The sequence below is a fragment of the Rhamphochromis sp. 'chilingali' genome (genome assembly GCF_963969265.1).
Source record: "Rhamphochromis sp. 'chilingali' genome assembly, chromosome: 1".
In the NCBI taxonomy this organism is placed as follows: Eukaryota; Metazoa; Chordata; class Actinopteri; order Cichliformes; family Cichlidae; genus Rhamphochromis; species Rhamphochromis sp. 'chilingali'.
Genome location: NC_137929.1, coordinates 53,111,618 through 53,124,000, shown reverse-complemented (window position 1 = coordinate 53,124,000; position 12,383 = coordinate 53,111,618). Strand labels below are relative to the sequence as shown.

General features: G+C 41.0%; 1 protein-coding gene across 1 annotated transcript; it reads right to left on the bottom strand.

Annotated features, from left to right (window-relative positions):
- Positions 1 to 3,995: 3,995 nt before the first annotated feature.
- Positions 3,996 to 6,273, bottom strand: LOC308408812 (high affinity immunoglobulin gamma Fc receptor I-like; the record flags this gene model as incomplete). Its single annotated transcript, XM_080901219.1, has 4 exons — positions 3,996 to 4,003; positions 4,789 to 5,056; positions 5,381 to 5,640; positions 6,243 to 6,273. 4 exons carry the CDS (start codon positions 6,271 to 6,273, stop codon positions 3,996 to 3,998), a joined length of 567 nt encoding a protein of 188 aa, XP_080757345.1.
- Between the last annotated feature and the right edge of the window lie 6,110 nt (positions 6,274 to 12,383).

The window sequence follows — 12,383 nt, the reverse complement described above, 5'->3', positions numbered from 1 at the left end:
TTGACAGTGGCTCACCGATGCCAATGACATAATTACCCAGCTACATTTCTGAAAGAATGCAAAAGCATTGACATATATTTTTCCTTCCTACAATAGCCCGACGGGCAGGGCAGAGATAGATTTTGGTACCCCGACTGAAAAAAATCGCTAGCCCCGGGACGTCGGGCTAGCGATATTGCGAGCCCTGTATCTGATTGAGGAATCACTCATCTTTGTCTTTGCACTAGGATGATGTCGGCGTAAAAGTGCAGTCATATTCGTTGTGTTCCCACTAGTGCTTTCAGGTTAATCTCGTTGAAATGACCTTAACGCCACAACATGGCAAATCTCCGTTAACGAGCTACCCCTGATCGCCCCGTGCATGGGGCTAGACGGCCAACACGTTAACGAGCTAACTGCGCTAACACACTAGTTCCCACCCATGTAATTGAGCATTGCAAGGAACATCCAACATACTGTTTTACTTTAGTCCATGACTCGCTTACCTTCAGGGTCATACGTCACATGAAAACCAAAATAATTCCAAACGCCAGATCTGGTCCATGTTGCAAGGAGAGCTTAACTTCTGTCTCGCTAGCTTGCCCTGCGCTCTTCCTTCTGACAATGCTGTCTGTGTTAAACGCTCAGTGGATCTGCGCTGGACAGTGCAGCCTAGGCGGAGTAGTCGAACGCAGATTCACTGAGCGCTCAACACAGACAGCATCGTCAGAAGGAAAGTTGATAAAATAAATTACAAATGTTGTATTGTTCGATACATATGCGTACCGAACCGAAAGCACTGTATCGAACGGTTCACCCTAATATATATATACACATACACATATATATATATACATACATACATACATACACATATATACACATACATACACATATATACATACATACACATATATACATACATACACACATATATATATATATATATATATATATATATATATATATATATATATATATATATATATATATATATATATATAGAAGGCAGGAGAATAAACCAGCTGTTCTCCACAGAACCAGCAAAGGTGTACTCTCAGTGGCAAGGGAACAATAATAAGAGAACAGCACCACCAAGGCTGGAGACGGAGCAATACTGGAAGAGCATATGGGAGAAGGACGCAACCCATAACGGCAATGCTCAGTGGCTAGTGGATCTGAGGGCAGACCACAGCGACCTCCCTGAACAAGGTCCAGTAACCATCACAGTGGCAGATATCCAAGAAAGGGTCTCCAGTATGAAGAGTTGGACAGCACCAGGGCCCGACATGGTTCACGCCTACTGGCTAAAGAAGCTGACTGCACTCCACGAGCGTCTGGCAGCACAAATGAACCAGCTGCTAGTTAACGAGAGACACCCGGAATGGCTAACCGAAGGTCAGACGGTCCTGATCCCCAAGGACCCCAAGAAGGGACCGGTCCCCTCCAACTACCGACCTATAACCTGCCTCAGTACTACATGGAAGCTCCTGTCAGGCATCATATCGGCTAAGATGAACAGGCACATGGGTCAATACATGAGTGGGACACAGAAAGGAATTGGCAAGAATACCAGAGGCGCAAAACACCAGCTACTGGTAGACAGAACAGTCAGCCGAGACTGCAAGACCAGACTGACCAACCTGTGCACTGCCTGGATTGATTACAAGAAGGCCTATGACTCAATGCCCCACAGCTGGATACTGGAATGCCTAGAATTGTACAAGATCAATGGGACCCTAAGAGCCTTCATCAGGAACTCAATGGGGATGTGGCGTACAACACTAGAGGCCAACTCCAAGCCCATAGCACAAGTCACCATCAAGTGCGGGATCTACCAAGGAGATGCTCTGTCCCCACTGCTGTTCTGCATAGGCCTGAACCCCCTCAGTGAGATCATTAACAAGACTGGCTACGGATACCGACTACGGAACGGAGCAGTTGTCAGCCACCTCCTGTACATGGATGACATCAAGCTGTATGCCAAGAGTGAACGAGACATCGATTCACTGATCCACACTACCAGGCTATACAGCAATGACATTGGAATGTCGTTCGGACTGGAGAAGTGTAGTCGGATGGTAACAAAGAGAGGGAAGGTAGTCAGAACTGAGGGGATTGAACTACCAGAAGGCAACATTGCAGACATAGAGGACAGTTACAAGTACCTGGGGATCCCGCAGGCAAATGGGAACCATGAAGAGGCCGCTAGAAAGGCTGCAACCACCAAGTACCTGCAGAGGGTCAGGCAAGTCCTGAGGAGTCAGCTGAATGGTAAGAACAAGATCCGGGCCATCAACCACATACGCCCTGCCCGTGATCAGGTACCCTGCTGGGGTAATAGGCTGGCCAAAGGAGGAGATAGAAGCCACTGACATAAAGACAAGAAAGCTCCTTACCATGCATGGAGGGTTTCACCCCAAGTCCAGCACCCTGAGGCTGTACGCTAAGCGGAAGGAAGGGGGCCGGGGACTGGTGAGTGTCAGCACCACAGTCCAGGATGAGACAAGGAACATCCAAGAATACATTGGGAAGATGGCCCCAACTGACCGAGTGCTCAGTGAATACCTCAGGCAACAGAAACCCAAGAAAGAGGAGGGAGACGAGGAACCATCATGGAAGGACAGGCCCCTGCATGGTATGTACCACCGGCAGATAGAGGAGGTGGCTGATATCCAGAAATCCTACCAGTGGCTGGACAAAGCTGGACTGAAAGACAGCACAGAGGCACTAATCATGGCAGCACAAGAACAAGCTCTGAGTACAAGATCCATAGAGGCTGGGGTCTATCACACCAGGCAAGACCCCAGGTGCAGGCTGTGTAAAGATGCCCAAGAGACAATCCAGCACATAACAGCAGGGTGCAAGATGCTAGCAGGCAAGGCATACATGGAACGCCATAACCAAGTGGCCGGCATAGTGTACAGGAACATCTGTGCCGAGTATAACCTGGAAGTCCCGAAGTCAAAATGGGAGATGCCCCCAAGGGTGGTGGAGAATGACCGAGCTAAGATCCTGTGGGACTTCCAGATACAGACAGACAAAATGGTGGTGGCTAACCAACCGGACATAGTGGTGGTAGACAAACAGAAGAAGACGGCCGTAGTGATCGATGTAGCGGTTCCGAATGACAGCAATATCAGGAAGAAGGAACACGAGAAGCTGGAGAAATACCAAGGGCTCAGAGAAGAGCTCGAGAGGATGTGGAGGGTGAAGGTAATGGTGGTCCCCGTGGTAATCGGAGCACTAGGTGCGGTGACTCCCAAGCTAGGCGAGTGGCTCCAGCAGATCCCGGGAATAACATCGGAGATCTCTGTCCAGAAGAGCGCAGTCCTGGGAACAGCTAAGATACTGCGCAGGACCCTCAAGCTCCCAGGCCTCTGGTAGAGGACCCGAGCTTGAAGGATAAACCGCCCGCAGGGGCGTGCTGGGTGTATATATATACACATACATATATACATATACACATATATATATATATATATATACACACATATATACATATATATATACACACACACACACATATATATATATATATATATATATATATATATATATATATATATATATATATATATATATATATATATATATATATATGTATGTGTGTGTATATATATATATGCACACACACACACACATATATATATATATATCAATAAAGTTTTCCCTTAAGTAACTTAATAAGCAGTGAAAGAAGAATCTTGACAACAACGTTTTGGATGTACTAGCACTTGGTTATAGTGTTACACCCCGGCCTAGGCAACCGGCGTGCAACTCAGGAAAAATAGAAAATAAGGGAAAAAGGGCCCCCAAGCTCACTGCTCTTAAGGAGGGCGAACTCATAAAAAAGACTAATACGGGCTTCCACAAAAATAATCCCAAAACGAAAGTATCGACAACTATTTTCTTTAAAGCAAAATACGATATTTATTTACATCACAACACAAGGCGCTAAACTATTTACAACGGGGGGGGGAAGATCGCGACCTTGACACACCGAAACACAGGGTTTAAATACCTAGGGGGAGCAATCAGGAAAATGGACAACAAGAGGGAAACACAGCTGGGGCAACGCAGAACTGACGAGAACAGGGAAACGTAATCTGAACACATTAAGATAACACAGACTTTCAAAGTAAAACAGGAAACACATAACAGTCACGCCAAAACGCCTAAAACAATACACTGCCAACACCGAACCGTAACAATAGTTATTAAAGATGGCTATCTGTTATAACTGAAGAGTAAAAATGTAAATGTAAAATTTATAAAACTTTATTTTTCTTTTCGAGTACCTATAATGACAGTTTATGTTTCCAATATTGTGGAAGTCCCACCAAGAGAAGAAAAGTCACCAACAAAAAAATGAGACCAATGGAGCGCAGCACAATAAGTCCAGTGGGTTGAGAAGGCCCGTGTGCTTGAAAATCAGTTGCTATAAAGATAATGAAAAGTGATTCTTATTTACCAGTTTTAATTTTCATTATACTGGGACAATTCACAATAATTATTATCTCAAGAAATTTTTAATTGTTAAATATGAAATATAATTTCATTTACAACATTTTACATTTTAAATAAACCAAATTAACAGTTAAAAGCAGCTAGGAAAAAACAACAGTCAATATCTCATAATGAAACAAATTTATGTTTTCCTTTACAAAATCTGACTTTAGAAAGCCTTTAGTCTCAAAATGCTACAGTTGTAGGTATTATCAGTTCTCTGATAGTTAGTTTCGGCTAAAACAAAATTCAACAAAAGCATAACCTGTGATTAATAAAACCCACACAGGCATAGCTCACCTTTTATGTTAAGCCAGCTCTCTGGTGATTCTCCAGTATCAGCAATACTACATTTGTAGAGTCCTTCATCAGATTTGGATGCAGTGGGAGTGGTAATGTTTCCAGTTGAGCTGCTCCTAATTGAGGCACCATTTTTATAGAATTTTGCAGTGAAGCTACAGTTTGCATGCTTTTTTCTACAATACAAGCTCACATTTTCTCCCTCCATCACAGGATAGACAGGACTCTCCAGAATCACAGGACCATCTAAATGTGAATGACAAATGATCTGAAAACTTTGTGGACTTGGAGAAAAAGATTTATCCTTATGTGGAATTTATGCTGAAATTATTCATACAAACAAATATTTCAACTACTACAGTCAATAGGTCGTATATCATTTTTAAGACATAAAACATTATTTCACACTTATAACAGACCTTATTGTGATCATGATGCTTCTGTTATCTGAAAAACTCTCTTTTACTGGTAATACTTGATTCTCAAAAATATTGTGCCATTTATGGTATACCAAAACAACTGATCTAAAAAGTAAATTAACTAAATATGTCAATATATAGTTGATATTTCTTTCCATGTACATACCAGCTACAGTGATGTTGACAGTGTTACTTTTTTGTTTTCCTCCATATTCACACCAGTATTCTCCACTGTCAGTTTTTGGATATGCATTAATAATATTGCAAGGCCCAGTAGATGTTTCCCAGGATGAAGCACATGTTCTAACATCTCCATTTATCTTTTTCATCACTCTCCATCCATTCAGTCCATTTAGCCCTTCACAGCTGATCGTGATAGATTCTAATTCAAAGAACTGCTGTCTGTTTGGAGCAACTTGAGGAAAACCTGAATCTGAGACAGAAAATCAAAGGTATTTTCTTTCTTTTTTTTAGAGAAATACAAACAGAAAAGAATTAAGCACTAATATATTGCTGAAATATTTTCAGAATAACAAAAAAATATTTACACATATATATCTACCGAATAAGTAAATATGCATTTCCATGCTTTCTTTTGTATGCTTCCTTCAGAGAATTATTTTTGTGTTTTAAAAGGTTAATGCAGTACCCTTGTTGTACTCTTTCAGATTTGAATCTAAAAACAGCAACTGCAGCAGTTACAGAAACATTCAAGTTGTTATGAGATGTATGTGATATATTAAATCAACTTTATTTTTATACCCCAGTATCTCAAATGCCTCAAGCTGAATTTGAAGTACTTACTATGTCTTTGAGAAACACTCAATCCAGCTTTTGGAACAAACAAAAACAGCGTGTTCACCACTGGAAATATGGACAAAGAGATTATCATTGAGAAGTTACAAATTTGCATATTGAATGCATGAAAATGTATGGGTGTGTTTTGGATATAATGATTTCCCTTTAAGTTCATACATACATTTTCTCAACAGTTGACTTAATATCTTTTTATTGACAGATAATGTCAGTACTCACAGAGTCTGATGCTGGAAACTTTGACCTGCATGTTGGCTTGCTGCTGACTGTGTGAGCATCAGACTGAAACGAGAATGTGTTGCTTTTGAGAACTTCCTGTGTTTCTAAATAACTCACTAGCGGGTATTGTCTTCCTGAGAGAGAGAGCTGCTTTATATTTAAAAGAACATCTTTTTTGTAAAGGGATATACAGTGAGGAACATAAGTATTTGAACACCTTGCAATTTTGCAAGTCCCCCCACTTAGAAATCATGGAGGGGTGTAAAATTTGCATTGTAAGTGCATTCCCACTATGAGAGACACCATTTAAAACAATTCAGGAAATCATATTGTATGATATTTAAAGAATATATTTGTATTGCACTACTTGCACTGGTTTATCTGCTGCCTCTGATGAGAGACCAGATCAGAATTGTAATTTTCTCTGATTTGTCTAAACTCTGCAGAGCCTCTGTTAGGGGAAAAAATGAAATAAATGGTTGGGTAGTTACAGATGAAAACTTAACTGGGGAGCACAAATAAGATATATTCATTCTAAAGTATCACAAACCATTGCAATCCTTAACAAGGCAAAGCAGGTATTAGACTGGACATCACTTCATATTCTCTACTGTTCACTGGTTTCACCTTACTTAAGCTATTGTATAGAGGTCTGGGGAAATAACTATAAAAGTACATTACATTCATTTTTTACTCTTAAAAAAACAGTTCAAATTATCCACAATGCAGGTTATGGGGATCATACAAACGCACTATTCTTGCAGTCTGAAACATTAAAACTTGCAAGTCTACTGGAAATTCAAAGAGCACAGATTCTGTTCAAAGCAAGTGTTTCTGTGTGTGTAGTGAAACTGTAGAGCATTTGAATATGCAGTTGAAACAATGTCCAAACATAAAGTAGTTCAAAAAGAGTTATAAAGATATGATCTTCATGAATTCTAAGAAAGGGGAGAATTTTGAAATTCAGTCAATGTCTCTATTTAGAAAATGTAACAGAAACTGTTAAAGTTGTGCTCCAAAGAAGAGGGCCACCAAAGGGCCTTCATTCTTTGCAGTATATGGGCCACATGTAGGCACATTGTGCGGGCCAGATCCGGGCCATACAAATTTTGCTATGTGGGATGTTGCCCTCATGCAGCAAACCACATTTTTGATGATTATCCAAACCTTAAACTTATTTTTTTTATTTGCTTATTTTGTGACACAAAATACCTCAGTGCTCAGTAAACTGAGGCATAGAGGAGGGTTTGACCTTTGACCTGGAGGTGCAGCAATCCTTTCAGGAGCCCACTCTGACAGACTGCTGCTTACTGTTTTTTTCACACAAATGTGTACATTTAAAAACAGTGTGATCCTAGAATCAGGTCTGAGGGTGCAACAGCATTTCCAATTTCATGCCCGAACAACACAGAAAACACAAACCTCGGGCATCAACTGAACTGGGAACATAGAAACTAGAAACACTAATACTAGGAGAGAGCACACAGCCTGGCGTAGGACGGATCACAATACAATGAGGAACAAAGGAAAACTGAAAACTTAAATCCACAAATGAGGTCAGGGAAGAGAAAAAACACCTGAATGGAATGATGAATAAATAAAACAGGAAACCTCAACTGACTACAACACAAGAGCTTGGTACAGATAAAAAAGTAAACAGACTTCATAAGGAGACACACACATGAATAGACTAAATACAAGAATTTGACACAGGTGGAAAGGAACACAAAGAAAAACAGAAACTTAACTAAACACTCGGCACTGGCAATATAAGACAGGAAGTACGGACTACAGAGATGCAACCTTGACACACAGACAGAAATACAAACACAGAGACAAGACTGACTGCATAAGATGTGATGTGGACCACAGGAGAAAAAGGCTGCAACAGGAGAGGTCACTGGCCCAGGAGTCATGGGACTCACAGCATGAGAGTCAGGAGGTGGGAACTAGGTGGGGCCACATTGTTGGTAGAAGAATCTGTAGGAATGGAGTCTAGGTCTGCTCACAGCCCCGCTGTTGCCCCAGATGGATGGTCATGCCCTGATAAGGGGCCACTCTGTTCCTGAATCCTGTACGCCACCTCCCCCAGGCACTGACGGACTGAAGAGTACCAGAAGGTATTTTCTATCTGACAGATGAAAATTTATTTGTTTTCCTTTTTCTTAACAGTAGACTAGATTCATAAACCTGATATCACCCTTCCATTTTTTTTCAGGTTGTGAAATTGACACCAAGGAACTGCCGAATTATTGAAATGAATCAAGCCAGATTTTAGTAAAGCACGGTTCTGTTTCATCAGTTGTGATACAAGGTCTGTTATGTAAATATCCACATGTGTGGTATCCACAGAAACCTCCGCATCGCAGCTAAAAAGTTTAGCTAAAAAGCTAAACCATTTCTACTATCACCAAACACACAGAAAACAAAAAAAAAATAATAATTAAAAGAGCAGTTACAAACTTTCATGAAATTTATTAGTTTTTCTTCACAGATGCTGACAATAGCCTCTATAAACTCATTTCCTGAATACACAAGGTCGTTCACAATGTTTCAGGTAGAAGCAATCAACATTTTCAACAGCCCGATTACAGACGTGTGATCGGATGAGCGAGTGTGTTGTAAATTGTTTGTCACGTGCATTTTTTGTCTTAAAACTTTTGATTGGTGGAACTGATGTAAACAGCATTATATTAGCGTGACTCTTTTGGCTCAGATGATTAAAAAGAGGGATCAAACATGTAAATCGGCCAATAGAAGCCAAAGTTATGGCCCCTCAGAATTAAAGGGCCGAGGCTATTTTCTAAAAGTGCATTACGCAAAGGCACAAAGATCCAATGTACCTGAATGTGTACGTCGTTCTTCAATAATTATTCAAAAAACAACAATTTTAAGGCATGTACATCAAGTTCAATCATTTCTGTTGTTCAATACCTAAGACATTTCAGATGAAAGATGGTGCCAAAATGCTCCAAATGGAAAAATGCCTGGCAACTAGTTTATTAAAAGCTTGATCACATTTCACTGTTTCACTTCAGCAGCATCAGTCTTTGCACAGATGTGTTGATTCCTGGTTTTCTGGAGTTTATTGTCTACTGAAGCATATTTTCAAAGTGGTTTTATCCAAAGCAATCCAAAAATAAATTAGGCAAGGTTAAAATCTCTTTTTCTATGTTCCAGCCTCAGTAACATTGACACAGTAACATCTGCTGTAATATTTACACCTCTGATGAAATCTCACAAGTTTTCGCTTTATTTTGATACTGAGGCCTCCTGCTTGTGACATTTAATTAATAGCTATTTATTTCTGGTGAAGATATTTCAAAGATTAACATGAGGAAAAATTAAATAAAAAGCAACTTTTTCTGAATTTTTTTCCACAAAATAATTCTATTTATGCTGCAAAGTTCAAAGATTTTGGAATAAATCATGGAATGAATAAAGAGTGCATAAGTGGTTTCTATATATACAGTATATACATGGATGTGTACAGTAAAGAGTATAAACACCATGCTGTGGTTCAGCAGCAGGTATGGTGGATGTTATAAATGCAGATAGTTTGAGCTGTTGAAAGAAACCGTAAACATGTTTGCTTGTTTTGGCTTGTCTGCTGCTTCTTCATGTTGTGACCTCCTCTAACACTTTGTTATAAAGAATTTCACCATGGCATGAAAGCAGCTCCAAGTGACTCTTATATGCAAGAGTGTTTGAAACATGTGTAGCAGGGCTCTTTGACTCTGGCCGGATGCTCAGTGAATATGTGACTACATGAGCTTCACCATGTTTCAAAAACAATGAAATGTTTCATGTTTGCTCTCTGTGGCTCAGGTTATCCTGAGGCGATCGGTTCATCTCATCCAATCGTGGCCACTCATGACAATGATGCCATGCTGCCATGTCAGTTGGAGCCTCCAGTTGTGGACAAGGAGTGGTGGAGACCGGACCTTCCTCCACAGAGCCAGTATGTGCACCGTTAAAACCAAAACCAGGAGGACAACAACATGAAGATGTGGAGGTATGCTGGGAGGACGGAGCTGTTCAAGGATGGCCTGAAAAGCTGCAGCACATTGCGCGGTGGAGCTCTCAGTAGAAGGAATATACAGATGTTTCTTCCCAGAGTTATGGGGCCTGAAGAGAGCTGCAGATATCAGGCTGGTTGTTGGTGAGTTCTTCCAGGAAATGTTTCATGTCTTAATTGATGATGTCACACAGAGTTATTCTAGCTTTGATTTTAATTAGTTATGCTGCATTATATGAAGCTTCTTTAAGCCTTCTTAGGAAAATTATTATTTGATAATCCATGTAGTATTTTTATCTGTTATTTATTTAAAAACATCTTTTTCAGAGTCAAATGCTGCTAAAATTATGGCGATGACAACAGCGCTGTGATCCAGACCTCTGCAAACAGCAGCTGTGGATGAAAAGAACAAAGTTAGAGGTGAAAGTGAGTCAGTCACGTCACAACAAACAGTGACGTGACTTATGAACCATGATTTTTGCCCTATTTCCAAATAAGTTGGAGCTTTGTAGAAAATGTAAATAAAAACAGTAGTGCTGTCAGTGTTAATCTCGTTAAAATGACGTTAACGCCATAACTGCATTAATCTCCGTTAACTAGTTACGGCGGATCGCCCAGTGCGTGGGGCCAGACGGCGTCAACGCATTAACAAGCTAACACTAAACATCACAAATCTCCCACATCTTGAAACTCTCTCCCACTCTTTCACTTGCTCACTCTGTCTCGCTGCTGTTACCAACACTTCCCAAACTTTCCCCTCTTCCTAAACAACCAAATCCCACATGTTGACTTTTGTTTTTAATTGGTCGACATAGCACATTTTTCCACCGATAGGAAAGAGGTGGCTTTTTTTCTTTCTTTACTGTTCTCGCGCTGTCCTTGCTTTTTAAATGCTTTTTTTTTTTTTTTTTTATCCAAAAAACCCAGTGACAACAGTATTTAGAAGAAATCATGGCTTATATTTTTTTAAATCATAACTCTGGATTTACTGGCCTGTAATTAAAATTTAAAAAACAGTGTGTACTTTGAAGTCCAAACTTGTTTTGTTTTAAACAGAGACTCCTGCTCACACACCAGTGTAGACGCCTTAATGAAGAGAGCTTCAGCATGTGGAAACCACAGAGAAGACCTGAACTGTCAGGGACCCAGGGTCCATGAGCAGTGTGGACAGTGTGTTTTTAGCTGGTCTGTGCTGCTGTTGTGTTTCCACGTTGTATGTATAGGCAGTTGTGTGTGGGTGTGTGTGCGCAGTGCGGCTGTTTCCTATAGGCCAGCTGACAGGCACCTGCAGGCCTGGTTGGTGTGGCCCTGCTAGGGGGCTGGCCACACCTGAAGACCTTGCCACACACCTGCTGCTGATCAGGCTCATCGGGGGAGCTATTTAAGAGTATGATGGAGCTCTCACTGATGTGGGATCATTGCGTGAGACTCCACAAAGTGTTTTTAGAGAGACAAGTTCAGTGAGTGTATGCCCACAGTAGTTAAGTGTCCTGACGGCTGCTTCTATTGTTTCCACCAGGAGGAGTGTGGAAAGCCAGAGAGCAGCGAGCACAGGGAGTGCGGACACACGGAGCGGAGAGCACGAGGCATGGACTTATTGTGTGCGAAGGCACTGTTCATCAGAGTCCAGCATTTGGGTACTAATTCCCCACATCCCCACGGTGTGCCATGGCATACTGTGACATGAACATTTCTTCTTCAGCAGAAGTTTGGATTTCAACTTGAATGTCAATACTAGTTACTAATTTCACTAATTAGAAGCTGTGAGCTGATGTCAGAGTCGGGAATTGAAGGAAGGACACACAGAGCCTGATCTGATCACAAAGCCCTCTGTTGTTTGTTGTTTAAGGTCAAAAACTCTGCAGCTGACCTGGAGCTACAGGCTAGCTCACTCGAAGAATTCAGAGGCTGAACAAACAGAGCTCCAGCTGTGCTGTGTCCTTTCAGCGCAATACCAGAGATTGACACTAGAGGTCACTGTTGGATTTAGTGTCAAAACAGTAACCACACTGACACTGACTTGTTCCACACGAGTTCCAGCAAACGAACATGTCAAACAGTATTTTAAAACTGATCTCAAACACCTGACATAATTTGAGTATAATTATTTGCTATTTATGTGG